Below are 27,922 nucleotides of genomic sequence, written 5' to 3' on the forward strand. Positions count from 1 at the left end.
ACTTCCTTAATTTTTGCAATTTTCCAGGGCTCTGGTCAACATTGGTGGCTCTTGCAGGCCATGGGGTTAGGAAAGCAGCACACTAAGAGGAAGCAAAAAGTCTTTGGAAATATGGCTTTAATAACTTTGGGTCTGTATCAGCATATATCTTCCAGTGACAGTACATGGACTTATTCAAATTGGTCACTGTCCATTTTCCTTTTAACCAGCTGCACAGTGCGATGATGTTTTGCAGTAAATTAGTGCATGACACGTACTCTGCAACCATTTATGAAGCACAGAAGTAAGTAGAAAAGGTGACAAAACCACTCATCGTAGTCCATTTGGTGCTGCGGTGGTGATTTGCTTTATCCCTTAACCTCCCAAGCTAGTCAGGTATTACACACGTTAAAAGTTTACATCTAACCCATACAACCATGCTCAGTAGATCCAATTCACCAGAGTAAGTTTTGTGGGCCCCAGTTAGGAAAGAACTTTTGTGGCTCCTCCACTGTCCCTGCACAACACAAGTTTCAGCCCAGCTGAAGACATATCGAGAGAAAACAGAAGCAACTCAGCCATCAGAAGCTGAACTACAAAAGCTAAAAGCTGCAAAACAATACGGATGCATTTCATGCCATCCCAAAGGAGCAGAACCAAGAGCACCTAGAGAGCAAGCTGTTTTCACCAGCACTGATAGAAACTTGGAAATTAAAATACCAGACTATGAAGTGCATCCACTTGGTTTGCTGGCCCATATGGCCAAGGCAATTACCTCCACTCATTTCACTTCTCCACTCACTGGAAAAACGATGGATTTGGAAAGAAGGATGGAAAAATACTGCTTAAAGAGAGAAACAGTTTTTCACAATCTCTAAAAAAAATTCTGTATATATTATCTCAAAAGGATATAAAATAGTGTGATCATAGGCCATGCTAAGCTATGCCATCTCATAATTCGCAATCACCACCACGCAGAACCTGTATGGGGTAGATCAACTGCCCAGCGGGGCACCAGCGACATCAGAGCATTCTGGGGCACCGCAGCACAGCGGGGACAGCCTGCTGCAGCGATTTCTGAGAACTTCATAGGTTTAAAAAAAAAAATAATAATTATATATATATAAAGTATGTGACTAAATGCTTCCTTTCCCGTTGCTGTTTGCATATTGTTAAAGGGACAATTTCATTTTTATAGCACGTCACAGGTCACCTTCAAGAATTCACCATGTATACCCACACTTGCTTTCTATCTCCTAACTATCCTTTAATTCTTGGTAGGACTGTACTGCACAGCCTGGTGTTCCCAACCTTCCTCTGCATCAGGTTATGCTTCACAACAAAAGTGGCTACCTGTAATTCTCCACTGATATGCTCGTAGGTATTTCACATTTTTAAAGCCAGGGAAGTCTGAAACTTTGGAGGAGTGGCGGGAGCGGGGAAATGGCTGCTTAGCTCCAGTTTGAAGTAAACACCACCTTTTGACAGATGCCTACCCTACAGATGATACGTGGGGAGCACCAGAGACCACCGGCAGCATGATGACTCCTAATTAGGAACAAACAGAAACGAGAATGTATGGAATGGGCCTGCCCGCACCCGTGCACAAGAATTAGTAACACGCTGCACCACACATGGTACGTGACACTGTCACTCCAGCAACCTCCCATTCAGTGAAAGAGGAACGAGGTTAGACCTCCCAAACCAACATTCAGTTTTAGTTTCACTAATTTATTTGAAGGATGCATCACAGTGACGGTCAACAAAAATCCAAGCTGGATGTTACGTTTCAAGTGAAAACCTCAAATCAGCCCCACTGCTTCCTGCAGCCTGTGCATTTTAAATGAAACCTCTCGATCCAAATTTAGACATAAAGCAGAAATCTTGTGAAGAAGCCACTCCCTGGGAGTGCTGCCTTGGACATGGTTAGGAAGGTGTCTAGCACCGACGCAGGCAAAAGACTGTGTTGCAGCATGCCTTGGAGGAACGATGGCAGAAGGGACGCTGCTACGGATGTACTAGCATAGGCAGCTGCTGCTATCGCCTCCAGTTAAATGTACTGCAGCTCCTGTCACTATCAAATAAGGGGAGAGCGCTTTTATATGCCATCTTCACCCACCGTTAGCTTTGACACTGCTGTTTGCCTCCACTATTTACACGTTGAAGAAAGAGGTGCTGAGAAGATAATTCACTCAGAAACGCCTGCTTTTTAAGAATCCACCTTTCTTATTTTCCTGCAGCGTACACATGGGTAAAAATAGGCAATCGGCCTCGATAGCTGGTGAAGCTCTCAAGCACTGAATAGATTTGCTGCAACCTTCCGGGGCACCACACAAAGCCCATCGTTCCCTCCAGACACCCCTGAAAGGAGTGGGAGGAGAGCTGCACAGCGGATACGCTGTGGTTTCTAACTGCACTGCTCTGGGGACATTGCATTAGACAGGGACGGAAAGGTTTTCCTCCCTGCCCTGTTCTGTGTTTCAGCCTTAAAATCCACCTAGTCATGAGTTTACTAATGGGGATGAGGGAGGAGTGAACGTGGCAAAGAGCAGCACTCGATAGCTTATCACTCACCGTAACTGCAGCTGCAGAGACTTGGAGTTGGCACAGCATCATCCTAACAAGAAACATGGGACTATCAGCCTCAAGATAGAGCTGCTACTTGAGGAGGAGTGAGACAGAGAGGGAAACTTCAGTTCCCACAGAGGTCAGTTGGTGCAGAGTCACAGAAGAGGAGGACTGGAAGAAGGCCCCAGAGCTCACTCCCCACATTAACTCAGCGAGTGCTTTTGTCACAGGAACATTATTCACTCCTTCCCCTTTCCCTATTTTCCTACAGATCACAAACCCAGCAGACATCTAGGATGACTAAAGAAGCAATTATGGGCCCATCACTGAAATACTGCAAGATCAGAATTTCTCCAGATTGACAGTTTATCCTCACCGCTTGCTGACAATCGTATGTGCTGCAGGCCCAGCTCTGTTCCCATTGAAGCCATAGCAGCGCACACCCCGCAAGGCAGTGGAGCACCACCATGCCTCAGGTACCACCAACACCTTGCAAACCATGGAGGTGGATGCTGAGCCAGGTTTTCAAATGCAGGCAGCTCAGTACCATTAGCCAAACCTGTGCAACTAACAACTGCTTGCTTTTCTTCGAGGCACATCAACAGCTGGCCCCACTGAAGATGTGATCTAAGACATCTGCTACCCACATTTTGAAGTGGTCCTGAGCTGAGCAGGTATGGAAGCTACTCACTGCAGTGCTCCTGAGCAACCAAAACCAAAATTCAATTTAGTTGGTCCATCAGATCTCTTCATTTCCACAGTGCTCCTGGCTGGATGCATTTTCTCTTCCACACGCATGCACAATTCCAGAAGAGTGTTTGTTTTTCTTCAGGAACAGGTACTGATCCTGACACCCAAATGGTATACATCTTCTCAGGAGAGTGAAGTTATTCCGCCTTGTCTATGTCTTTTTTCTGGATAGATGTCTTGGCCCAAAATGTTACACTGATTCCAGGTGTCTTTACACGTTCAGTGCATATGTGTGCAACAACAGAAGGGGAAACATCCCACGTTCCCACAGCACGGCAACTGCTACTCCTGCAGGGATCTGTCCTTCTTTGCCACTTTCCTTAACCCTTACTTCCTCTCGAGGAATTACTCAGGTACATGCAGGACAGCAGATGATGCATAAATCTCCCCTCAGTTTCCACTGAGCTTAGGCATTCACCTCGCACAAGTCAGAAAACATATTTGGCTTTTTATTATTTTTATTTAAAGGCCTACAGAATAACATAAATCCCTCCTTCTTTTTCTGGAGGAACCAACAGGACTCATTAAGCCTTCTAGTTCCCTCTGCTGCCATAAAAAGGTGCAGAGTTTCTGAATGCGATCAGCTGCCGTGCAAAAGCTCTGCTGCGGTCTCAGAAAAAAAATTCAGAGTTCACGTACCTCCCGCTGGAGCCTCCCGCGGGATCATGCCAGCCTTCCGGCACTGCCGAGCTAAGAAAGGAGCCGGCGCTGGCAGCGAAGGTCACCTCTGAGCAGAAAGGCTTCCAGAGACCCTCAGCTTTGGCCTCGGCTCTTTGGGAATGACTAGACTGCAGAAGTGACTGCCTACACAATGCACGGGGATGAAAGGAGCAGTTTGGCTCTGCAAGGAAGATCAAGAAGTCACTTTCTACACTAGGCTTCCAAGATACTGTTCTTGAAGACATGTAAAGCCAGGTGTCCTGCTAACAAAGACAGAAAGCTAGACACCAACCAGAGCATCACCGTACAGGCCCACCAGCCTCCTGAGACAGACATACAACTAAGGGGAGCAAAGAGACTCGAACTACCCATAATCTCTGCATGGTTTCCACCTGGCAGAGCCCAGGGCTGGAGCAGGGCACCAAGCCAGGCAGGGCAGGCCAGGAGATGCGGCATTTCCATACATGAAGGCAATAACCACCCCTGCTTTACATCCCTTCCAGCTTCCCAAGAGTCAGGGAAAAGAGCTCCCGCAGTCAAGCAGCAGATGCTACACCAAAATAAGAGGCATCAAGCTGACTACTGCCATAACTAGCTACAGCTAGGCCTGCCTGTGGGTGCTCTCCTGCACAAACAGTGAGGCGACGGCAAACCTCAACATCCCCAGACTAAGATACCTGCACAAGCATAAGGTTGCTATGTGCATGCTCAAGGGACGTGGTGATGCTTCCCAATGCTGCATTTACATGTGTAAAACAGAGACAATTGTCAACTAGCTGACAGCTTATCCGGCACCCTGAGGCAGCAAGACTGCCTGAAATGACTCCATGTTGGAGAACCACTTGTGTTCACGTAGAGAAGGCATCAGGCAACCTCGTAGCAACAGGCTATGGCATATTGGCTACATCAGGATAGCATCCCTTAAGCTGCCCTCGCAAACAAGTGGCACGCCAAAGCCGGGACCTGCTATGCGCTAGTGTCCCCATCAGTCATTCATTTTGAGGTAGTTCAAGTGTGTGCGTTTTAAGGACAGCTTCCATCAACAGTGGCACTTCAAACACAAACGCTGGTATCACTGAAAATTGTCTAAGGAGGGAAGTGCTATATGAAAGTTCAAACATAAGAGATGTTTTTCTCCGACAAGCACGCTCCAAGAATAGAAATCCCAGTAAAACACGGTGATTAACAGAAGGATGGATATATCTTTTCTAGGTCAACTCTCAATAACTTAAGATACCAGGTCACAGACTCATTTTGTGGGTTGGTTTTTGGGTTGTTTTTTTTTTTTGGGGGGGGGGGGGTTGTTTGGTTTTTTTTTTTTAAACACACAGCTATATTGACTTCAATGGAACTTTTCCATCCTTCAACCACTAGATCAGCCTGATAATACATCTGACCTGAATGGAACCAAAGTCACTTTCTCTCACAATAACAATAAGCCTAAGGAAGATCATTGCAGCATGTCCTCATCAGATATTAGGGAGCACAAATTTAGGAAAGGTCTACAGCAAGACTTGAGGCTGTGAAACTAAATTCTGCTTTCATTACCAGCTGCTGGCATTTAGGCTTAGACCTGCAGCTTGGATTCTCTGGACTGGGTAAGGGAAAAATCAGCCAGTATTTCCATGCTTCTCTGTAATTTGAAACCACCGAGACATATCTCAGGGTATAAATCACACAGCTCTATAAATAAAATAAATTACGATTTTGTAGTCTTTGGAAGAAAGCTGACACCAAATTCATGTAGTGAATGTAAGAAAAAAAAAAAAAAAAAAAAAAAAAAGCCTGGCTTGTGGCCCAAGCACATATGAAGTTCCCCTTGTTCCCGGGGAGGAAACTCCACCAACACCATTAATTGGCTATGCCCTTGGGGGCTTATGGCTACAGGTAGTCTACAATACATTAAATTGTCTGTCTGTACCTAGGATCTTCAGGTATTGAGGTAAATGTTTATTAACGGAAAGGGCCACCAGCAAAATCCCGTGAAAGGGTGAACTCCTACTCTCAGGTAATTAAATGGTGAATCTCCCCAGTAAGTCCCAGTCCCAAGTCTGCATCACACTGATACCTATTGACTGCTTCTTCATGCTGCATAAAAAGTGTGTCCCACTTTTTAAATGCACACTGTCACTTCTGTGAAGTGAAGTATGACCTCTCCCTGGCACAGTCTTTTTAAAACAAAGTTGCTACATAGATGTGAAAAAGCAAGTAATCCGCTACCAGAAAATACTTAGTTTTATATAAACCAATTATCCTCTGTGGCAAAAAGATCAGATAAATACAGTTTTGAAAGCATGTGGTTACGAAATGATTCAGTGTGTCATTTTTGGCTCTTTTATAACAAATTAAAATATGAAACTGAAGAATTCTTTCATTTCATAATAGGAAAGAAATCTTCTAACAGACAACTGTCACTTAAAATCCCTTCAGAAACACCCTGTTTTCTTTCAAAGTGGAAACAAAGGCTCATTATAAAGTGCTTTAAGAAATGTATTCCTGCCTATTCTGGATCACCCGCCCCCCCAGTAATACACAGCAAAGAAAGCAGGACACATCTTGGAGCCCACCGATACAAAACCAGCGAGAGCTTTGCCTGCCAAAGACATCAGGATCCTTGCGGGTGCCTAAAAACCACCGTGTTCGGAGCCTGAGCTGCAGTTCCTGTTAAGCGTCTGTCTTCCGTACGTGACACGAGTGCAACTGTTACATGAGTTTACAAGAAATGCGAATGAGCACATGAAGATTATTTCTCAAAATCCTTGCAAAATGGGAAGTGGCATTTCTTTCTTATCTAGTTTCTAAGAAAGATATTCACACAGTTGGTATGTGCCTGCCAGTCCCACCACTGTCCCCCAGTAACCTTCCAGCTCACAGGCAGATTTCAAGTAACTCTGGCCAAGGACTGTGGCAGAAAGAATGGCCACTGACAACTGCATTTCTGCAAATGTTATGGAAGCCAAAGATCTAGGAGAGACATTACCATATTCCCCTATGGAGGGGAATGCTGGTGGCAAGCTGTACCTTTGTCAGGCACTGGAGAAGCGGCACAGGAATGTGCTGCATGACGCAAAGACAGAAAAAGCTTTCATCAACCCAAGTGCAAAATCCTCCTCATCCCTCCACCCTTGGGTTTTGGCCACAATAACAAATAACTCAACAATTGAATAAAGCATGGAGTCTACTTGCTGTCTCAGCAGCCCATCCTGCCTCACGGCTGGCTCAGCCCTCCCCAGGGCCTCCTCCCCATGCCATGCTTGGGTACCACTCAAGGGGCCACCACAAGCCAGCTGCCTTTCTCAGTGAGATCAAATCCTTCCCAGAGGGTACAGTACCCTAGCAAGCACTGCCAGCCTCTCAAATTCCATGCTGTTAGAAGGATGACAGACCTCCTCCAAGACCTCTGTTCTGTTATCCATAGTCCCATGGGGAAAGACATGGGGGCAAAGCCTTGAAGTCCACAGCTCCTCCATGGCCCTTCTCCCACCAGTCAGTCCCTGTGCTTATCACGGAGGCACAAAACACAGGCCTGAGAAAGCAGAGAATTGGCCTCTTGCACACCACTAGACGATGAATGGAGAAACCCACTCCCATCATTTTCAATTAACAAGCCCTGTTTTTATTGTTCTGTGGATCGCCTCAAGGGAACAGGGTAAGGCTACCGGCCTCCTTGCAGGGAGGAGGTTAAAAGTGGATGCAGGGAATTTGAGCTTAAAAGAAATTGTTCGCAGCACTCAATTCCAAAAAAGCCACAATTAATTGTGCTACGGTATCAGTAAGCACACTGGTTACACTACTAGAGCCCATTATTTTCCTTCCAAGACATTATGTTACTACATTATTGATGCAAACGGCCAGTGTAATGAAGTGGTGCTTTGCATCCCTCTTCCTACTGAAGACCAAGTTCATGGCTTTATAGCACCGATGCCAAATTCAGTGAGGGTTTTTTTTTCCAGTAGGTCAAAAATTCCAGTTGACAACCTAAAAACCAGCTGCGCAAAAAGTTAAACACCTGTCCTTAATCAAATGCAAATGCTTGGGTTTCTATTTGATACAACTCAAAATTACAGCTATTTCTAAATACTCTGCTTCCACAGTGAATATTTTTACCTCATCTGGACAGACTATTTTCAGAAAGGCATTTGAGAGAGATTAAGCCGAAATGCAGTAAATTAGCAAGCTGCTTACGTAAATACTGAACTTCTTTGAAGTTAAGGGGGGAAAAAAAGCCGCTATATCTAGAGGGTCGCCGCTCCTAATGAGGAGAGCACATATGAAAGCCAGGGAAGGAAGATTTGCCTATGTCAAAATTGCAGAAGCAAGCCTACAGAAGTTATCCCGTAAGGAGCTCAGAGCAACAGATCATGCGGTCCTGCGGCTCTTGCTCGTTTGAGGGGCTACTGAAAGGAATAAAAGTTTATTTGTGTGAACAATCCTGCAGGAAAGAGCCTCTGTTTGCAGAGCAGCCGGTCAGCCACGAATGGTTCCGCAGCGCGGAGGAAGGCCAGGAAGACCGACCACATCTTGTGCAATGCATGGGAAGGCTGTCCAAGTAAAGCCTGGCGTAAAACATCGAACAGTACTTCCCCTGCAACACAGGCGAGTATTAATCCTATCTTTAGAAACATTCTCCTTCACGTGCATAACCCCAGCAAATCGTTTCCCAGTCACTCCCTGCAGTATAAAGCTCCACAAAACCCCAGCACGTTGCGAAACGGAGAGAGCTTTACTCTCTTTCGGTTTCATTTAATCTTCTCGCATTCTGGCTCTCTGCAAAAAAAATGAGGTGGCTGCTCAGTTCCCGCTTTGCCACTCAGGCTCTCGCACGGTGCAATCACAGCTTCTCCTGGACCAAATAACGCCACTCTGGTTGACTATCGCCATACCGAAATATTCCCCTGGGCCCCCGACTTTCATTATCTTTTCTGCTGTTTGCCCTGTTCTTTCTCTTTCTGGAAATGAGGCTACTGCAACTGAACTAATTACTCCAGGCTCAGAGGATGTTTTATGGCGGTGCTGAATTGTTCCCATTTTTCCTTCTGCCACGGCTAACACCCGTGTGTTTGTTTAAATATCGACAACTATCACAGTGTATCAGTGCAATGCCAGCAGCACTGCGAACCTCCATGGGGAACGAAGACCACAACTCGTCCTCATGATGCTCCTCAAGCCATAGTCAAGGGGAGAAGTAAACAAAGAAGTCCTCATTTTCTCAACCCCTCTTCCCTTAAACACTCTCCTTACCCCCAAAACAGACGTTTTCCCAGGGGCTCATCCAACTCAGACCCTAACAGACCACAGAAAGGTGCGAATCCCAACCCTGAAGACCCCAGCATGCCCACAGCACCTTCTCGCTCCAGCTGGGGATGTCTCGGCCACGCTGTTGGGAGTATGCAACACAGATTGCACAAGCTTCCCGTGGCCTTGCAGCTCCATTCGACGGTACAGGTCTAACTCTGCTCAGCAACTGGCTTTGTAGCCAGTTTTGCAGTTTGGGTGTGTTTGCACTGTTTGCATGAGAAGCAGGTATTAAGCAGGCAGCAGCCTCCCAGGTGAACTCCCAGGGAGTCTCAAAGTATAGACCTAGGTTGGGCAAACCAGAGCGATGTACTCTCAAGGTGACAAAGGCAAGGGTAAGGGTGGTAGGGTCCCTTCCAAAGGAAAACCCTGCCATGGCTGTGCCTCCTCCCTCCGAATGAAAGAGAAGTCACCTGTGATAGTGGCCGACGCCTGAGGATCCAGGGCCAGCCCAAAACCTTAGAAAACCATTTGTGAGTCACCAGCTCCTGCCTCACACAGGCACAGCCTGTAATTAAAGGTGTCTCGATAGAATCTCACCAGCCCTGATAAGGTGGTGTTTTCCCACCCATCTGATAACTGCCAAGTCTCTCCACTACCTCAAGCTCCGTCTCAAGCTCTTCTCTCCCTGTGACATCCCTGGTCAGCAGAGAGGAGGCAGAGCTAGCAGACATGAGCATCCCCATCTGCTCTGGCGGTTTGATGGCTCTCATCACCACAGGTCTCCTTATAAAACCCGTCAATTAGCCCACGCATACGCAGTTTCTATGTGCCAAAGAGAGGTGATAGTCCAATTAGACTATCTGCACGCTTAAAGGGGAATGAGCTTTGGCTGGGGTATTTTTCTCTTTGTTGTATTTTATCTTGCTTTAGAAGCATTCAGCCACCACAGTTTAACTGCTGACATATGTCAGATAGACAGCGTCACCAACTTATCTACCTTGGCTCCCAGCTTTCGGCTGCAGGAACATTGCTACGTAAGCTCAGCATCCTTTGCATTAGGTAGGTGTTTATCTCATTCCTACATTTAAACCTGTGAAATGGTTGAAATTACTCCTGCTTGTCTCACCTGTGGTTCACCAACCACGCTCTTTAAGATGGAAGGCAAGGCATCGTACGCATTCACACAGGCGAGATTTTTTTCATTAAAAATAGCCTGCACATTGCTGGGGTCTGTTCCTGCATTCGCTCAGCTTGCAAAATTGTTTTCACTGTCCAAAAGCATTCGATGCACAAGGCAATTTCTTTTGGGAGCGCGCTGGCATAACGAAGAACTAGTTAATAGGTAAAGCACAACAACAAAGCAACAGCGGGTCCTCACTACTGAGGGGCAGCTTGTTTGGGTTGGGTTTTTTTTTCCCCAGTGTTCAAGGAATTGCATATTTTGAAAAGCCTCCTCCTTACTGAGAGCATGCCAGATAATTAAACTGAAGCTCTTATTTTTAAAATCTAATTTACTTTTGAAAACATACGCTGCTGGACTATTTTTAGCATTTTCCTTATGTGGGCCAGCGGAAATAGGCTAGCCAGTTAGCGTGAGGGCTTACAGGTTGCGCCGAGTGGAGTTCACTTTGCAGTCTTTAAGCTGAACACCGTGAATCAGTAAAACAATGAAAAAAAAAAATTTTCTTTTCAATTATAAGTAAACATCTGCAGTGAGGTACTGATACTGATCTTCAGTTTTTAAAAGCTTATTTTTAGCAAAACTAAACTGTACCTACAGCTTTGACTCCGGAGTTTCTTTAATTTGTCACCAAATGTGAGAGCCCATCTTGGTGTTTGACGGGCTGCCCTCAACCCCGAAATCAGTGGGAATGTTGCCCAGGTGAGGACTACAGGATTGGGTTTAGCAAAACCTTTGGAATATCTTGTATCATACATTGCTCCACACAAAATGTATGCTAGAGAAGTGAAATAACACCAGTAGCACTGGATAATTTTTCTGAAGTACTGAGTTTTGTGACCCTTAATTTATAAACATCACGGGAAGTAACAGCATTGGAGGTACCTGCATGAAGCCCCTAACAATTTTACTCACTATACTGCAACCCAGAGCAAAATAATCTGCCTACCCAGACTCACAGTGAATGATTCAGTGAAAGTAATTTCTGTGATACACTGGCATGCAAAAAAAAATGCCCTGTATTACAAATAAATAAATAAAATAATCTTCATAGCATCCTCCACAAATCCACAAGAAGCATCTCAGTGGGTACCCAAAATGACTCCGACCTCTGAAATCTCTCTCCTTTCTGTTAGCAGCACTTCCCACCAAAGGGCTGAGTCCAGCATCAGTCCCGGGGCATCTGAACCACCTCACTGGTGACAGCTTGCCTAGCTACTGGCCATGTCGTCTGCTTTGAGGTGACAGAGAAGTGAAGATGCCTCACCTGGGGCGAAGGACCTGCAGCCTGAGGAGTGGATACAGCCCACAGCCCCACAACCTCTATTTTTCCAAATCCCTGCCGGATAAGATCCTGGAGACAAGTTTGCAAAGCTTGCTCAGCCCTCTGTGAGGAAAAGCTGACCTTCCCCAACTTCAGCTCCTCGTTCACAGCCAAACACAATATATTAGCGAAGGCACTACAGCCCAGCAGTGTTTATCCAAGACTACCACGGGGCCAGAGAAACTGCGAAACACTGCAGGATGCAAAGTTTCCTCCAGTTATTTGACCGCCCTGAAAATGCAAATGCATTCACCATACCTCTGCTGCAACCCCGGCCCCATTCACTTCCCCCACCTGGGAGCAATATTTCATTGTAGCACAATTTAAAAGCAGGGTGTTTTTATTAATTTTAAAGCCTCAGACGCTCGCAAGTCCAGGTGCTACTCCACAGCACTCGAGGACAGAAATCCAGTCCTTGAAGAGGCCTCCTCTCTAATCTTCTCCGAGGTTCCTGTTCGCCTGCTCACTCACGAGCTGGTCCCGAGACTTTTATGGCCGTGTGAAGTCCATGTGCGGTTCACACGGATGAGATCACGTAAGGGCTCTGGGAGCAGGCTGCGAATCTGCTGACCCAAAAATATCACCCATCCCTCCTGGCTTGGCTGCAACGCCTCTGTATGCTCCCATCTCCTGGCGAGCATCCCACCTCCCACACATCCTGCAGCACTGGTCCCTCTCTGCACTTTCGTTTTCAGCTGCCTTACAACACAAAGGAAAAAAAAGAGCTTATACCTGCCTCCTGTGCTTCCATCCATCTTTTGAAGGATCCCAGCATCAACATCCATTACCGCCTTAAGCACAATGGTAGGAAGAGCCCGGTCCTGAAGTGTCACACCAGCAAAGTTCCCACCAAGCAAATCAGTTACGCTCACTGACGACAGCCAGCCACACGCCACCATGCATGCAGATTTATACCAGGTCTCTGTGAGAGCCACCAGGATCAGAATCTGGCCCAAAATTTTTAAACAAGTAAGATGCTATTTAACACCAAGTTTTTAAATGGCCTGGAACCCAGTTGGTCCTCCCTCACCTGTCTCTGCCAGCTCGGATCAGCAGGGGCATGATCACCTGTCCTGAGAGTGGTGTCATTTTCTTCCTCTTCCTTACTACCAACCCAGTATCGTATGACTCTAAATCAAGTCAAAGGCGATTTCTTTTCTGTATCAGTGATGAGCCAAGAGAATCCCCATGGGAAACTGCAAGTGTCCCAAACATCTTGTCAGCCCCCAAGTTGGTCTGTGTATTTACCACAGGATGCCAACAGCCCTCTTACAGTACTTTATTATAAAACCTCCTGGGTTGTTTCAGGAATAATTACACCAAAAAAAAATGTATGCTTACTACGAACTGAGTGTAGGAATCAAGAAACAGAATAAAATATCATCAAGATGACAGGCACCGCTTGAACAGAGCCCAAGAAAGCGGTCACCTCCCATAAGCCATGCTGCCCAACTTGCTCCTCACCCACAAACTGCCACGGGAAGGGAGCATGATGATTCAAAAGCACCAGTTCAATATAACAGGTTAAATTAATTAAAATAACCAAGACAAGCCTCTGCAGCCTCAGCAATGTATCAGGCTAAATGCCTGTGCCCCATCCATGCCGACGATGGCTCCTTGTTTTTCACCTGCTTCCAGAAACATACTCCTCACTCCTGCTATCAAAGTGAGACCAGACCTGCCTTCTCACTGACCCATTCCACCTGATGAGTGGCCTTCTCTCTTCTGTTTTTACAGAAGATTTAGCTTTATGGAAAGCAAAAGGAGTGAGTGACCACCGGATTGTATCTCCTCGCAGCCTACAGAAGCAGGATTGCCGTACTGCCTTCTGGGAAAATGGAAGCTTACAGGTTGACAGACAGATGTCACCAGGCTGAGCCCACTGATAGAAAGTTTTTGTTGTAGGAGATCTCTGAAAGCAAGGATAGATAGAGAGCTGAGTTTGAGGCTTTGGTTGGCATAGTCCTCTATAACTTCTGTGTTTTTTCCAGGCTGTCCAATTCTCTGGCAAAGTAACTACAGGTTAAGATGACCGTGCAAGCTCTGGGGTAATTTTTACTCCATCTGTATGTCTTTTAAATACTTATCAGGTACATACCAATTATAATTACAGATTTATATGAAGATGGTGCAGAGTTGTTTTCAATGAGGAAGAAAACAAGGAGAAGAGCAAAGGAAGAAAAAAAATCCCTACTTTTTCCTCATACCATGCTGAAACCTCCTACATCCAGGGCAAAGGAAAACACCCTGCAGACAGAGCCAGGGGCAGGAGCACTGGGACAGAGGGACGGGCAGGACAGCACTATTGCCAGGGTTGGACACAGCAACCCAGACTGGGAGAGGCACCAGCAAAGTCCTGAAATTGGGAGGGAGACTGGGAAAGTGAGCAGGCACTGATGCATGCTGTAAAGATCATATGTGAGATTTCGCAGGCGACAGCATGGGAAAACTCAGCCCACAGGACCAAGCACCTGCTTGTTTCACTGCCCAGCAGTTAACGCTAACACTTGGTGTTCAAAGAGGCAACGGGAGCCGTTCGGCGGGCTCCCAAGCAGCCATCTCGGCCCGTGGGCACGCAGAGAGCCAACCTGCTCAGGGACACAAACAGTGGCAGCGCTGCTACTCGTGATCCCCGCAGCAAGAGAGAACTCCCTTATCCCTCCACTCCCTGCTTTTTCCTTACAGACTCTACCAGGCCAGCAGCAGAGCTGTTTTGGGTGGAAGCTGCTAGTTTCAGCAAGCCACCTGAAAGGAGCCCCCACTCTTTTTGCACTACACATCAGCCAGAGGAAATCACTCCAGGCAGAGGATTTAATTCCCAGTGCCCACATGCTCAAGGAAAGAGCTCTGTTTTCCTCTGGTGTCTTCTCATCAAGCACAGCTTTCTCCTTTCACACTCTCATTGTGGGTAAGGTGGGGAAAAGACCATAAAGCTTTCCTCTAGCTTCTGAGAGACAACCAGGTCCCTTGCCAGAAGGGAGGACAAGGGAGGAAAGGCTCAGGCTCTGCAGATCCCCAGCTGATGCACCCCTGGGTATCACCTCTGGACAAGGTGGAAGATTTCTAACTGATAACAGACAGCTTGGTTCAATACACGCTGCAGAAAGGCCAACACTCTAACCATGGTGTCTTTTTCACTCAAGCCAACTTTGAGCAGCTACAGAAGAGAGAGCATCTGCACTAGTGATAGGGAAAGGGGCGTAGTCGTCCCTAAGACTCACCTGCACTGTGTGTCATCAGCTCACGGCAGTGCTGAAAGTCAAGGTGAAGCCTGTTAGCATTCAGCAAAAAAGCAGGAACCCAATACACTGCTAAAGTCACACTGTTATTTCCCCAACATATACAGTCATATTTCCCAGTTATAAGTCCAAAGCCTCGTTTACGTCAGCAACTAAGTGGCAGAGCTGCAGCCCTAAAACTCCCTAGCGTGGCCACGGCTATAACTCCTATTAACGTACTTTCCAACATGACAAAGGGAACAATCATATTGGCACACATCATCCTTATGATTATTTTGGGTGTTTCTGGTATAACCATTTCTGGGATTTTTTTTTTAACGTTACACTCATAACTGAAACAAATTATACAAATAAAAATGTCCAGAGGGAAACAAATCTTCATCAGCCAGTCAGTCAAACTGCAACCTCCCACTGGGTCTCTACTTCCCAGTCCCACCATTGCTTCACAAGTCAACAGAGGTCTGCAACAAGCGCACACACACTGAGCCTCCATCCGTCCCGCTCCTCCCAACGCCGGGTGCTCAAGCAACCCACCCCATTCCAGGGAAGGAGCATGATCTCCTCAGTGCCATCCCATCTCCCACCAGCATCAGTGGCTGCAAGCCACAGTCACATCTCTTCTTCCCTTTGGGCAGGTGACTCTCCTTCCCATCTGGAGAGGGGACAAATTCCCACCTTGCTCAGAGAGGCTGTGGAAGTTTGCTTGGGAGGCTGTCCGTTAGGAGAATCAAGCAAAAATACACATAATTTGTCACACCGCTACTGATGTCAGCCTGTGGGCAAGGGACTGAAGCGTCCAGAAGCAGACGGGAAAAACATAGCAGCAAAGACCCCTAAGTATAACCTACAGGCACATAGAGGAAACTTCCAACTGTATTCGCTTTACGAGTGAAAAATAAGATTGAAATACAATGCGAGGAATAAGAATGTTCTTGAAACTGCAGTTAAAAAAAGCCCAGGAAAAAGGCATGAAATTCCATTTTGTGCCCAAATATTCCTCTATCATCCTAGCTGAAATAAGTTTTAGATTGATTTTTACGTTGCCCCTAAAGCTGTAATAGCATCTTGCATGGTTCAATTACAATGAAAAGCAGAGAAGTAACAAACAGATAACAGAATGCTCACCAGTAAGGAAAGGGAATGGTCTCCATACACACACGTGTATGTGTACATATGTACCAGAACTTAAAAGCATTAACTGATTTGGTTAAGCCATGCTAATACGCTGGTATCGCACATTTGCTTGGAGTCCCTCTAGTTCACTTGGACTGGGAGAAGAGGCTGAGGTTAAATTGAGGTTAGCTGGCATGTGTCAGCCAAGCCTGACCTAATCTTGGGTTTCTTCCTACTTGTTGTGTCTTCCTCTCTAAATAATATTAAGAATAGGAAGAAACCACAGGGACGCAGTTGGGTTCCAAACAACTATTTTTAGTAGCTGGAGACAAACAGACAAGGCCAAGTTGCACACACTGGCTGCTCCAAAAAAACCTCCTCCCTGCGATCCCCGGCTCCCTGGCTGTCTCCTTCCTGTCCTCTGCCCTTCCCACCACGAGTCCCGTAACACAAGATAAGGAGACCCCTAAGACTGAAATGAAAACAACCTATTTTCTAAACCCTATGTTAATCTAAGCGTTGTCTAATACCATTCCTCCGCCTGGTGAAAGAGGACCTTTATAATACAGCATAGGTGACCTGAAGCTCCTCAGACCTGCCATCCAAGCATTCCCCATGAAAATGAAATATGTAGACTCACTCCTACGATTTGCGCTGGATCCAAGACCTGGGGAAACTTCCCAGTCATCTCAAAGTAGCTCTCAGATCTGGCCTAAAAGTAGGGGTTTGATGAGCGCTAGAGAAACAAAAATAGTATAGCTCAAACCACAGAGGTGCCAGCTTTTACTGCCTTTCATCAAGTGCACAGTATTTTGTTCCCACTATTTGCAGGGAAATAACACTTCGCACGACTGTTATAGGGTGTAATATGTGTACTGTGCTGCTCAGACGCAGCTCGTAATTGAAACATTTGAGCGGCAGTGAAATCCCAAACGTAAAGTTTTTAATTTTCATTCAACCATGACATTAAAATTTTGGTTGTGCAGGGGGGAAAAAAAAAATTACTACCTCAGAGTGCTTTTAAGGTCTATTATTTCCGATATAGTAACCAGGATAAGCTGAGCCAAGATGCCAGCAGCTGCCGGCGTAATCCAGTGGCTTGGTCCTGACGCTGCTGCCTGCTCCTCCTTTGTCATCCCTTCTCCCACAGCACACAAGAGGCTGTCAGGAGGCTCACCAAGGAGATGTGGCCTACAGCCTGCAACGCACGAAGGAGTGCCACCACCTTCATCCCCGCACAATGAGGAATGAGCAGGCTGCTGCTGTTGGAGAGCTGGGCTCCTGTCGAGGTGGCTGTCTGAGTGCAGGCCAGACGCATCCGGGACAAGCCCAGCAGGCTGAAGCACCCACCGAAGAATCAGCTCAAACATCATCTTTGTTCGAAGGTGCATGACCATCATTTAGAGGAAGGAGAAGGTTATCTCGCAATACTGACTTTATTCAGCAGCTTCCAAGATGACTGTGTGTGACAGCAGGCTAAAAACCTCAGCTGAAACCACTAAACACTCTGCACAGCTGACGGGGAAGCCCTGAAAGGCTGGTTTGTGTCTTGCAGATCCTCAGACCATCTTCCCCAACACTCGTGTTCACAAACTACATTAGACCAGTCTCGCACTACATCACGCACAAACTCATGTTCCTCGCATACTGGCATCCCATGATCTTCACGGGTTGTCTGTTTCGCTGTCTGGATGGAATTTAAGGTGATGAACTTAGCCTGGAAAAATTTTAAAGGTTTGATGTTGGCCTGCCAGAGAGATGCTGCCTCTCCCCCCAAAAAACTGCCTGCAGATAAGGTGCTGCTAGGGGCTCTGCTTTTGCACTGCTTTCCTTCCCCCTCCCTTCACTCAAATCATACTGGCCACGGTACCTCCAGAAAGGACCCAGGCACCACGTCTTATCCACGTCTGATGGACCTGGTCCGCAAATTTCAGTGCCTGCGTGTCCCACACGCCACCCAACTGGGGAATGGCACCCCGATTTATCCAACCTCCAGAGTACAAGACCTGTCTCTCCTCCTGGAGCACAGAGAGATGCGAGAAGCCTGCTACCTATTAAGCTTCTTTATCACGGTGTTTCAAGTACTGAGTACAGAGGAAGGATGAACTTGTGGTTACGCCACCCTGTAGAGATGTAGCTTCCAGCAGTCCTAGCCTCCTACCACAGATGGCCCAAATAGTTTCGAGCAGGTCAAACAATCTCCCGCATCAGATTTCCCCACCTTTTAAGTGCCTGAGAAGGAAACATTTGCAACCAACCGTGGAGCACTCAGACATCAAAATGGTGAGGGCTATATAAACAGATACGTATCTCACTGGTGAAGAAACAGACTGATGTGTTTAATGGTTTATAATGGCTGTTTTAGTTGCCATGAAAGTACTTAAGAGCAGGCAACACGTCTTCGGATTAAATCTAAATAATGTAAACAGCAATAAAAAAGGGCTTTTATTTCAAGAAGGCCTGACTTTTGTTGGCACCTGTAGCTCTAAATATATATAATAAGATGTAAAACTATGTGTTACAAGATGCGAAAGAGCAAAACAACATCAGTCACTTGCGCAGAAAGCATGATGACACAGGGAGAGAGGCAAAACAAAATGGACAACTTGCTTGGGTCTGATTTGAACATCTTAGGAAAACACCATTTGCTCGAGCCGGGACTGAGCTAGCCAGGAGATTTGTGTCAGGTAAAGCCACAACAAAATGGAGACAGAAACTCCAAACCCTGTCCCTGGAAAGGAGATAAATGAGGGTCAGAATGAAGTTCATTTAAATCCACCGAGCTGATACAGAGGGAGTTTGTGAGATCTGCAAAACAAAATGAAAGGCTCGCTAGGAGCCTGCACAGCCAGTGCTGCAATGTCAGAAATGCAACACAGTGCCATCTGAAACCTACAGGCACAGCACCAGGACTCGAGGTAAAAAAAAAACAAGGGTGGCACTCCTGGGGATGACACACCCGCCTGCAGCACCCCTAGAATAAAGCGCAAGGGTCCTGTCACACGGCCCCCACAGCGGACGCTGTCCGAGGGGACGTCTCTGGGGAGGATATCCACGGCTGGAGTAAAGCCACCGGAGGAACATTACACAGCCACATCTATTTACACCGGGGAGGAGGATTCGCCCCTTTCTTGTGCTCCTGCTTGGCATCCTCCTTTGGGTCTCTTACGGGAGAGAAGGTGTCTGAACACAATGGTTAATTAGCTGTAACGCATCCTCTCTGGCTGCAAGAACTTCACAGGGCTTATCTCCAGACCTGATCTAGACTTCCAGTTATCCTTGTTCTCCCAGTTCCTCCCCCCTCCCCCCTCCAATATTTGCATCTCAGCTTGACAGGGATTTTGTATCTAAGCGGAATAAAAGTGTTTGCATGTGCAAAGAGGAGAAAACCACCCGCTTTCCACTCGGATTCCCTGCGAGGCGGCTCGTTCCATTTTTCCCTTCCCTGACAAACAGAGGGAGCTGAAACGAGAAACGTCAACTTTGGCATCCTGCTTTCCCGAACGACAAGTCATTCAAAATACCGGACTCTCCGATTAAAAAGAGAGGAGGAAAAAAAAAAAAAAAAATCCCCAGGAAGTTGATGCATCACCGTGTTGCATCTGTGGCAAGCTCTGGGTAAACAAGCAGCAACATGAATGAAATCTGTCCAGAAAGACTGCATTTCAGCGCCAACCACGCAATCTCTGGCCAAACCACTGCGTATGTAACAAAAGTTTGATCTCGCTCGCGAGCGCTCAGCTGCGCTTCTGCCATTTCCTGTGGAAAACTGAAGCTCTGAACGGTGCCTCTCACCCAGCCCTCCCCGACACCCCTGCCAGCTGCCCCTAAATCATACACACGCAGACAGGCTCCGTCCCCCCCGCCCCCCACCCCCGCAGGCTGGCAGAGCCGGGCGGGGATGCTCGGCTGCTCCATCCCCGCTCTCCGGCCTGGGAACCGCCGGGAAGGGGCGAACCGGCCGCGCTGCCCCCCTCCTCCCCTCTCCCCGGCGGCAGGTGCGGCGGCCCGCCCGGCGGGACGGACGGACAGACGGGGGATGGAGGCGGGGGGGGGGGGGGGGGAGGTCCCGGCGCAACAGGTGGTCGTCGGCGCCCAGTTGCGCTGACAACTCACCGCTGGCGTTCTTGCCGCAGATGAGGTGCTGGTAGGGCTGCAGCAAACCCCAGAGCTCGGGGTCGTTGTTGACCGTCTGCTCCAGCGCCTCCAGGGTGAACCGCGGCGCCTCGCCGCCCTCCTTCTCCTTCTCGGCCGGGCCGCCGGCGGCGGCGGCGTTGGCGGCGGCGGGCGGGGGTCGTCCGGGCGGCGGGAGCGGGGCGGCGGAGCCGGCCAGCACCCGGGCGTGGATGTCGCGGAAGAGGCTCTCGGTGCCGGCGGTGAGGTAGATGGCGGCGTGCTCGTGGATGCGCAGGGCCACGCGGCTGTCCACCATCCAGCGGTAGAACTTGCCCACCGAGAAGGCCAGCCCGCACCGCGCCGACTTGCCCCGGCTGAAGCGGTCGCCGCCGCTGCCGCTCATGTTGTAGAGGGAGAGAGCGCTGAGGGCGGCCGCCGTGCAGCGGGCCGCCAGCGTCCAGCCCAGGACGATCTCCATGGCGCTCCGCACTTCGTGCTTGGTGCACTTGGCGAAGCGGAGGCTCAGCCGCTGCGCCTCCCGGGCGATGCGCACCAGCGCACGGCTCACCAGCGTCGACAGCCGCGCCGCCGCATCCCGGCTCCCGGGGCTGGAGGCGGCGGCGCAGGCACCCGCTGCCCGCGGCTCCCGGCGCGGAGGCAGCGGCGGCGGCAGCAGCAGCGCCTCCACCTCTTCCAGGCTCCAGGGGACCTCCTCAAGGTCGGGCAGGAGCCGGGAGCACTGCTGCCCCGCGCAGTCCAGCACCTCGGAGTCTTCCGCTAGGACGGTGTTGACGGTGTCGAAGCTGTTGTGCCGACTGTGCATGGAGTCAGTTAGGTGCGGCCAGCAGCTTCCTCCATAGGGGTACGCGGGGTGCGAATCCGAACAGCACAGCGACAAGTTGGAGGAGCGCACCGAGTCCGCCGCCCCACCATACCCGGAGTCCAGCGTCAGGTCTTCCAGCGTCCTCACCGCCGTCTTACCTCTCCGGGCCATCGCTGCACTTCATGCTGCACCCGCGGGACCCGGGCGGGGAGCGGCTCGCAGGAAAGAAGAAGGGGGGGGTTGGGGGCGGAGGGGGGGGAGAGAACAGCGAGGGGGCGCGGCGAGTCCCGCCGGCCGCAGCCTGCTGCTGCCCCGCTCCGCCAGACGCCAGGGAAGCGGGGGTGCTGCCCGCGGCCCGGCTCCGGCTCCGGCTCCGGCTCCTGCACTGCGCCGCGCCGCCGGCCCGACACAGCACCGCAGCGCCGCGCCGGCCAGGCGGCGGGGGGGGGTGGGCGGGGCCATGCAAAGTGCCTCCGGCTGACGGCCAATGGCACGGTGAGGGGGCGGAGACATGCAAAGCGCCGCGCCCGGCGGCCAATGGGGCGGCGCCCTGCGCCTGGCGGCTCCTCCCGTCGCCTCCGCGGGGCGCGGAGCAGCGCTCCGCACGGCGCAGCGAGGGGCTGGGGGGTCGCCGTCCCAGTGCCGAAGGCGGGGTCTTTGGGCGCTGCAGACTGCAGGCGCGTTAACCCGCCGTCGGCCCAGCGGCACCGCCGGCGGGTGGGTGCGTGGCGAGGCCCGGGGAGGAGCGCGGCCTAACCGTGCCCTCTGCCCCTCCCTCCCGGCGGGGCACAGCAGGGCGGGATGCGTGGTCTGCGTTACGCCCCGCAGCGCCCTTCCCCGGGCGCACGACGGGGAGCCCCGCTCCAGCCGCTTCCTGGCGTTGCTGTAAACCCAGCACAGGCGGTCCCGGTGTTTTGATACCAAGCAAAAACTGCCGAGTAAGAATACCGGGCGTCACTTGAGTCAGGAGGAGGGATTCCCAAATAATTAAGTCAAGTGCAATAAAGCCCTTAGACGTTCTTGACATTAACCCCCTAAGCGTCACGGAGACTTTGACAGCTCAGATCTGTATTGGGCTTAGGGCGCATTTCCCATGCGCACTGTGATTTTTGTGCAATATATGAACAGTTTATCCCCACTGATGTCTTTTAATCTCACATTGCCAGGCTTTAGCGTTATTAGGAGTTGCTTGGCTAATATCCCAGGCAAGAGACTGGGAATGCATATGCTTGTGCGTTCCAGTTTTGAAGAAACATTATATCCTTTTTAGTGTAAAATATCAGTGAGATTCTATCCCTTTAAGGGTAAAAGCGAAGCAAACACATTTCTCTATCGTGCCAACAGAGGCGGCCCAAATTCTTGAGCAGACAAGGCGAGTCACGTAAGAGGTTTCCCCATCCAAGGGAGCGAAGCCTGGCAATCCTTCAACATAAACTTCCTACAGGAAAGGCACGGACGCAACTACAGGTAGGCTCATTTGTCCAACAGGTTGGGGAAAACTATGACACCACCAAAAACACCGAGAGGGGGTTGCCTTCCAAATGCAGTCGAGCGCTGTCAGGAACTGGTTTCTCAGCATAGCCTTGGTCCTTCCAGAAGATGCGCTGTGCACAATAGGTTCCCACAGAAGTCCTAAATGCCACCGTATCCTGGTAAAAAATAGCAGAGCTGAGGACAGGAGCAGCCTGAACTAGAGCTGCTGTCATGCTGCAAGAAAGAAGGTGAGGCCCACGCTGCCAGCAGCAGCTAGTCTTGGGGGTGGGAGGGGGAGATCAAAAATGAGAGCGTGCCTTGAGAGCAAAATCCTGTGGACTTTTGTGGCCATCCAGCTGTACGCCTCGCAGTAGAGCCCTCTGGTGTCTTCAGCACTTCAGTGCAGTGTCTTTCCAAATCCATGTTTCCATTTGGGAGGAGAAGGAAGGCACTGCCAGGACTGAACTCCTCAAGATGTTTTTCTTACAGACTCTACTCAGCTCGCTCTGTCCCTACGCTTTCACAAAGCGCCAGAACTGCTTACCCTGAGCTCACGTGACAGCAGGTCAAACTCAGGGAAAGTCCAAGTTTGGGATGTTTTCTAGTAAACTGTTTGTTGGGCTTCACAGAGACACAAGGTAGGCGTCCAGGGAGGATGGAACAGGTAAGCTGGGTGGTTTGTTCACCAGGCTTTGTGAAAAACGGTGCTTTGGAGGTCAACACCAGCCTTAGGTGTTGCATCATTTTTAGGCTACAGCATTAACCATGCGTTGAGATGAACAGGGTAAATGACAAGTGGATAGTTGTCTCAGGCTGTGTGCAGACTCAGGCATTCATGCTGCTGACTCAGAGCCAGTTTGTACTTCAGAAGAGGTTGGGTTTTGGTTTTTTTTTTCTGTTTGTTTTAATTCAGAAAGCAAAATACTGGGCTTTACTAGATATTTTGTATTTACTAGATATTTGTGATATTTGTGATATTTGTGATATTTGTATTTACTAGATATTTTGTGTTGCACAACGAGATGTGCATCACTCTACACATGGCAGCTTTGATTCCCAGTCACGCCACCGGTTCGGAAAATGTTGCGACACTTGGACAGACCAAAGGCATGTCAGCAGCACTGGGCTGGTTCAAACTTTCGAAAGTGGCAGTGAGAGCTTCTGACTCATTTCTTCAGAAGACTAATTACCTTCTCATTGAAAGGGCTGGAAATTCAAATCAGTGCAGAGTGGCTGTTCTGGATGTCCGGTGATCTTTCAGTACCTGAAAGATCTCGCCTGCCCAGGTGTGGATACTCCGGCTGCTGTGTCCCAAAGCGGGCTTCAGCATGATTTGGAAGGACATCTGAAAGTGCTCCTGAGACAAGGTGACTTCGTTCTTGAAATCGCCCTGGGAAAAGATGGGATCAAACAGTTTGGAGAGAAACACACCCCTGCAACATGTCCAGTGCCTGCATGGGGTGAGCTCTGAGCTGAGACAGTCCTCAGCTTTAATCCAGAAAGGGCACCACACCTCTCCCGCCCTGGGCTGAAAGGCAGGTGTCTGCAGCTGTACCCCACTCGCAAGCCGAGGTCATTTGCCTATTAGACAAAACCATCCACTGAAGAAAACAAAGTCCCTTTATATGTCAAAGACTGGGAGGGGGAAAACAATTTTCAGCTTGTTGGAGACATGGACATCAATTATCCTTACAGAGAATTCAGACAGGGACTGATTAAGTACCATTCCAGGATGATAAGTGCCAGCAAAAACTCTGAAAGAGGGAAATTGAACCACATTTTTAAAAGGTGCTCAGGGCAAATTTAAGTGAATGGGAAGTTGGTGTTTGTATGGGGAGAGCAGTAAGTGCCACAATTCTTTCGGTCCCCACCCAGTCAACTGCCCGCAAATGGCATCTTCTTCAGAGCTGTAGGGAAAAACATGACAGCAAACTGCCAGATGGAACAGGAATGTACCTAGGGTCAGGCTGCTCCACGCAATTTCTGCATTCAAAATTCAATGTGCTGCACTGTGGTAACAGCTCAGACCAAAAGCAGCATTCACAGGATCCCCCCGAGGTGTCTCCTACTGCAAGGAACAAGCAGCGAGCCTTGTGAGGCCTTGCTGATAGTGCTGGGGAACTTGGAGTGCTAATGTTTCTCATCACACGGGGGTTAATTTACAGAGCAAGGCTGTAATCCTGTACCTGTAAAGCAGGTGTGAAATGCATACCCCTGGCAAAGGAGCCTTTGGGGCTGAGGCATGTGTACAGTCTGCTGTGAAGACATCTCCCATCCCATCAAAGAAGGAACCCAGCACTGGCATCAGGTAGCGTCATCCCTGCAGGGCCGCTGGGCCACTGCTGCCAGCCGTTCAGACGAGCAGGCTCAGGGAGATGACTTTGGTGTTGCTCCTCCAACGGGTACAACACCGAAAGGAGTGAGGGTGAGTGACACAATGAGGCCACCGGCTCACTGGCTGGAAGGGAGGCACTGGTGGTGCCTCCAGCGTGAGTGGGAGGGAAGGACTTGCAGTGGCTGGATGCCATTTTTTCCCCCGATCAGCCCCATCATGCTGGTTTCAGCAACTAGCAGCATTAGGATCCCCGGTAAGGATTCAGCAGGAGGCATTGCCCCACAGAGGAGCAAGGTTCAGCTGATCGGCTGCTTCTCTTGCAGACACTAAGGAAAAGGGCTGCCCCTGAATTTCTGCTGGCTGTTGCTTAGCCAGGGGCAGCTGCCCGGCTGTTCTCATCTGCTGTGCAGAAGCAGCAGCTTCTACTTCCCACTGAGCTCAAAACCTTTCCCAGCCTTTTTTTCCTGCAGTCCCTATAACCCCCCCTGCACTGAGAGTGGAGGTAGTTAGAGATGCATAGACTCATGCCTGGCGTGGAGGGGAACGATTACTCCAGGTTTCTCTGAAGCCACTAACTGGGGACACTCAGAGAAACCACCAGCCAAAACCAAATCTCACCACATACAATGAAGCTGTAGAGCCCAGGGCCATGGTACATTTTGGAAGCCAAAAGCATAAATGAATCCAAGAAAGAGATCTGACAAATTCCTGGAGGCTAAGACCACTCGTAACTATTAAACACAATGATGCAGATGCAGTCTTCATTTCAGAAAGTTTCTCAACAGCTGTTTGCCAGAAATGGGGAGGTTATGCCAGGGGAAGGAGCACTTCATAATCACTCGGTTCCTCAGGGGTGTGTCATCGGTGGCTGTGAGAGGAAAGACTGCACTGCAGAGAGAGGACTGGAGCCCCCAGGGCAGTCCTTTGGTTTAAGCCCTTAATCCCACACCAGCCAAAGGCACTCCCACCCATTCACAAGTGCAGCTTGGTTCAGAGGTCTGTGCAGCCAGCGCAGCAGCACTTACTGTCTTTACAAGATGTTGGATCTTGTTCTTCGTTCTAAGCAAAGATCGACTGCAACCTCTACATTGATTTTGACAGGTTTTATTCTCTTCTTAAAACCATCCATGATGAAGAGTCTACAACTTCCCTGGATGATCTGTTTCCAAGTCCAAATAAGCCTACTGCTCAAAACAGCCTCCCTAACATCTAAACTAACCTTTTCTTTGCCACAAATTTAAAGAATAAAAAGATGCTCTCGTACTTCATCAGTGGATTGGACTGGCATCTCTGTCTCGTCTTATCTTAGGTGATACTAAAAGCTGACAGAGCCAAGCAGAATATATATCTCGTTATCCCCCAGCTGTAGGTGCTTCTCAATTCGCCGTACCACTCCAAAAAGTGTTTGCATGCTGTATGTGCAATAAGGTTATACTTACATACTACATTTTGATCAGAACCAAAGGAAACAGGAATAGCAGGCTTCCCAGAGGACAGAGACAAGGAAACACTCTGTTCAGCCAGTGGTAATTTCCATTCCCACCCAAGACACAACAAACCTGCATAAGGGCCATATGCATGGCTGTATGAGAAAACAATTTAAAGGTGACAAACATGCTTGAGATCAGCAGGCACTGTCGAGTTGGCTGTCCCTTTACTCTTTGCTTAGGAGGACATCCAGCGTAGAGATGGTTTAACATACTCTACCATTTTAAGTAGCTGCTCCTCCCTGCCTATGCATCACCACGGAAATCCCCTTCATACTTGGTAGCTCAGGAATGGCAGTTTTGTCTCCTTAAGGAGCAGACTGCTCAAGGACCCAGCCTCACAGTTAGGCAACCACGCTTGCTGCATCCTGATGCTGCAAGGAGGTGACAAGCTGGGTCTAGCACTCACTCCGACTGCCGTGTGCCTCACAATGCATCTCCTTTCTCCTCTGGGGGTTGTATTTGTATTTGTTAGCCCTTGTTAACAATTTAAAAAGAAAAGTGGTATTTTTGTGTGTTTCAAATATGATTCTTCATGGTACTTAGTCCATAAACAGTCTTACATGCAATTTTAGGAGGTACAGTTTCTATGATATGACCTTTCCCTCTCACGAACGTGTGAAGGGAAGGGTGGGAGAAGGATGTGAGCTGTCTTCTCCACTTTCCCCACTCATGGGGATTTCTTTTAAAACAGAGAGGGGAAAAAAAGAACTACAGAAGGTTATCTGTACATTCATACCTCTGCCTCTTGTCAATACTTAGGACTTACCTTCATTTCTGCTATTAAAAAAACATTTAAAAAGCAAAGTTAGTTAAGCCTGTTCCCAGATGGTGCTATTTGATGAAGGAAAGTCCCGAGCAAAGACTTTCTTAATTTCCCCATCTAATGCTTTTTTTTTTCTTCTTTTTTTTTTAAGGGGGCATTTGCAGATAGACGAACGACCTTGCCATCCATGTAGAAGATCTCTCCTGCACCACAAGCTCCCATCCCCACCACGCACACTACCATGGCTGAGGTCCTGCTCCCTGTGTCTCCCGTGGCCTTCCTGCCTTGGCAGAGCTCACTGGGTCCCACATCAACTTGTCGGTGGGTGGGCAGTGGGATGAGAAGCCCCAGGCTGTGCGTCAGCTGGCATCGTCTCAGTGGGGAGCAGCTCTTCCACCACCACCCGCCAGTCCACTTACAGGAGAAGGGGCTTTGCACACAGGTTCCCAACCTCAGACTTTTTTTATTTAAGTAGGCAAGGATTTTTTCCCCCTTCCTTTCTGCAATAATTGGGAAAGGCATTAATGAGCCCCTGGCCTACACAATTACAAAGCATAATTAAGATAAGAGACTAATACAATTCCCTGATACTAAGTGAGAATTTTCTATCTGTAGGCAAATCCCAAAAAAAAAAAAAAGCACACAAAAGAAGTCACTTTAATATGAAGGGGTTGTTTTCTTCCCTTGAAAATAAGAAAACAAAACCTAGCCATTTTGGAATAAGGTAACATTTAAGCAACTGAGCAGTATTGTGCCATTCCCTTTCCTTTGTCCTAGCACTTGCAACTTCTTTTGCATGTTTGCCTTGCAGTTCCCTTCAAAAACTGATCAAATCTCCTTTTTTTTTTTTTTTTAACATTACAGCATTCTG

At 48.7% G+C, this 27,922-nt stretch overlaps 1 protein-coding gene across 2 annotated transcripts in view; it reads right to left on the bottom strand.

The window, feature by feature from the left end:
• The window catches only part of ABTB3 (ankyrin repeat and BTB domain containing 3), a 174,444-nt gene extending 153,283 nt beyond the window's left edge, over positions 1-21,161 (bottom strand). For both annotated transcript variants that reach the window (XM_086740137.1, XM_086740138.1), the window contains exon 1: positions 20,168-21,161. In XM_086740137.1, the coding sequence (XP_086596263.1) occupies positions 20,168-21,161 (994 nt within the window). The remainder of the gene's footprint in view (positions 1-20,167) is intronic.
• Positions 21,162-27,922: the final 6,761 nt, after the last annotated feature.

Source organism: Chlamydotis macqueenii, chromosome 1, assembly GCF_036417535.1.
Source record: "Chlamydotis macqueenii isolate bChlMac1 chromosome 1, bChlMac1.mat, whole genome shotgun sequence".
In the NCBI taxonomy this organism is placed as follows: Eukaryota; Metazoa; Chordata; class Aves; order Otidiformes; family Otididae; genus Chlamydotis; species Chlamydotis macqueenii.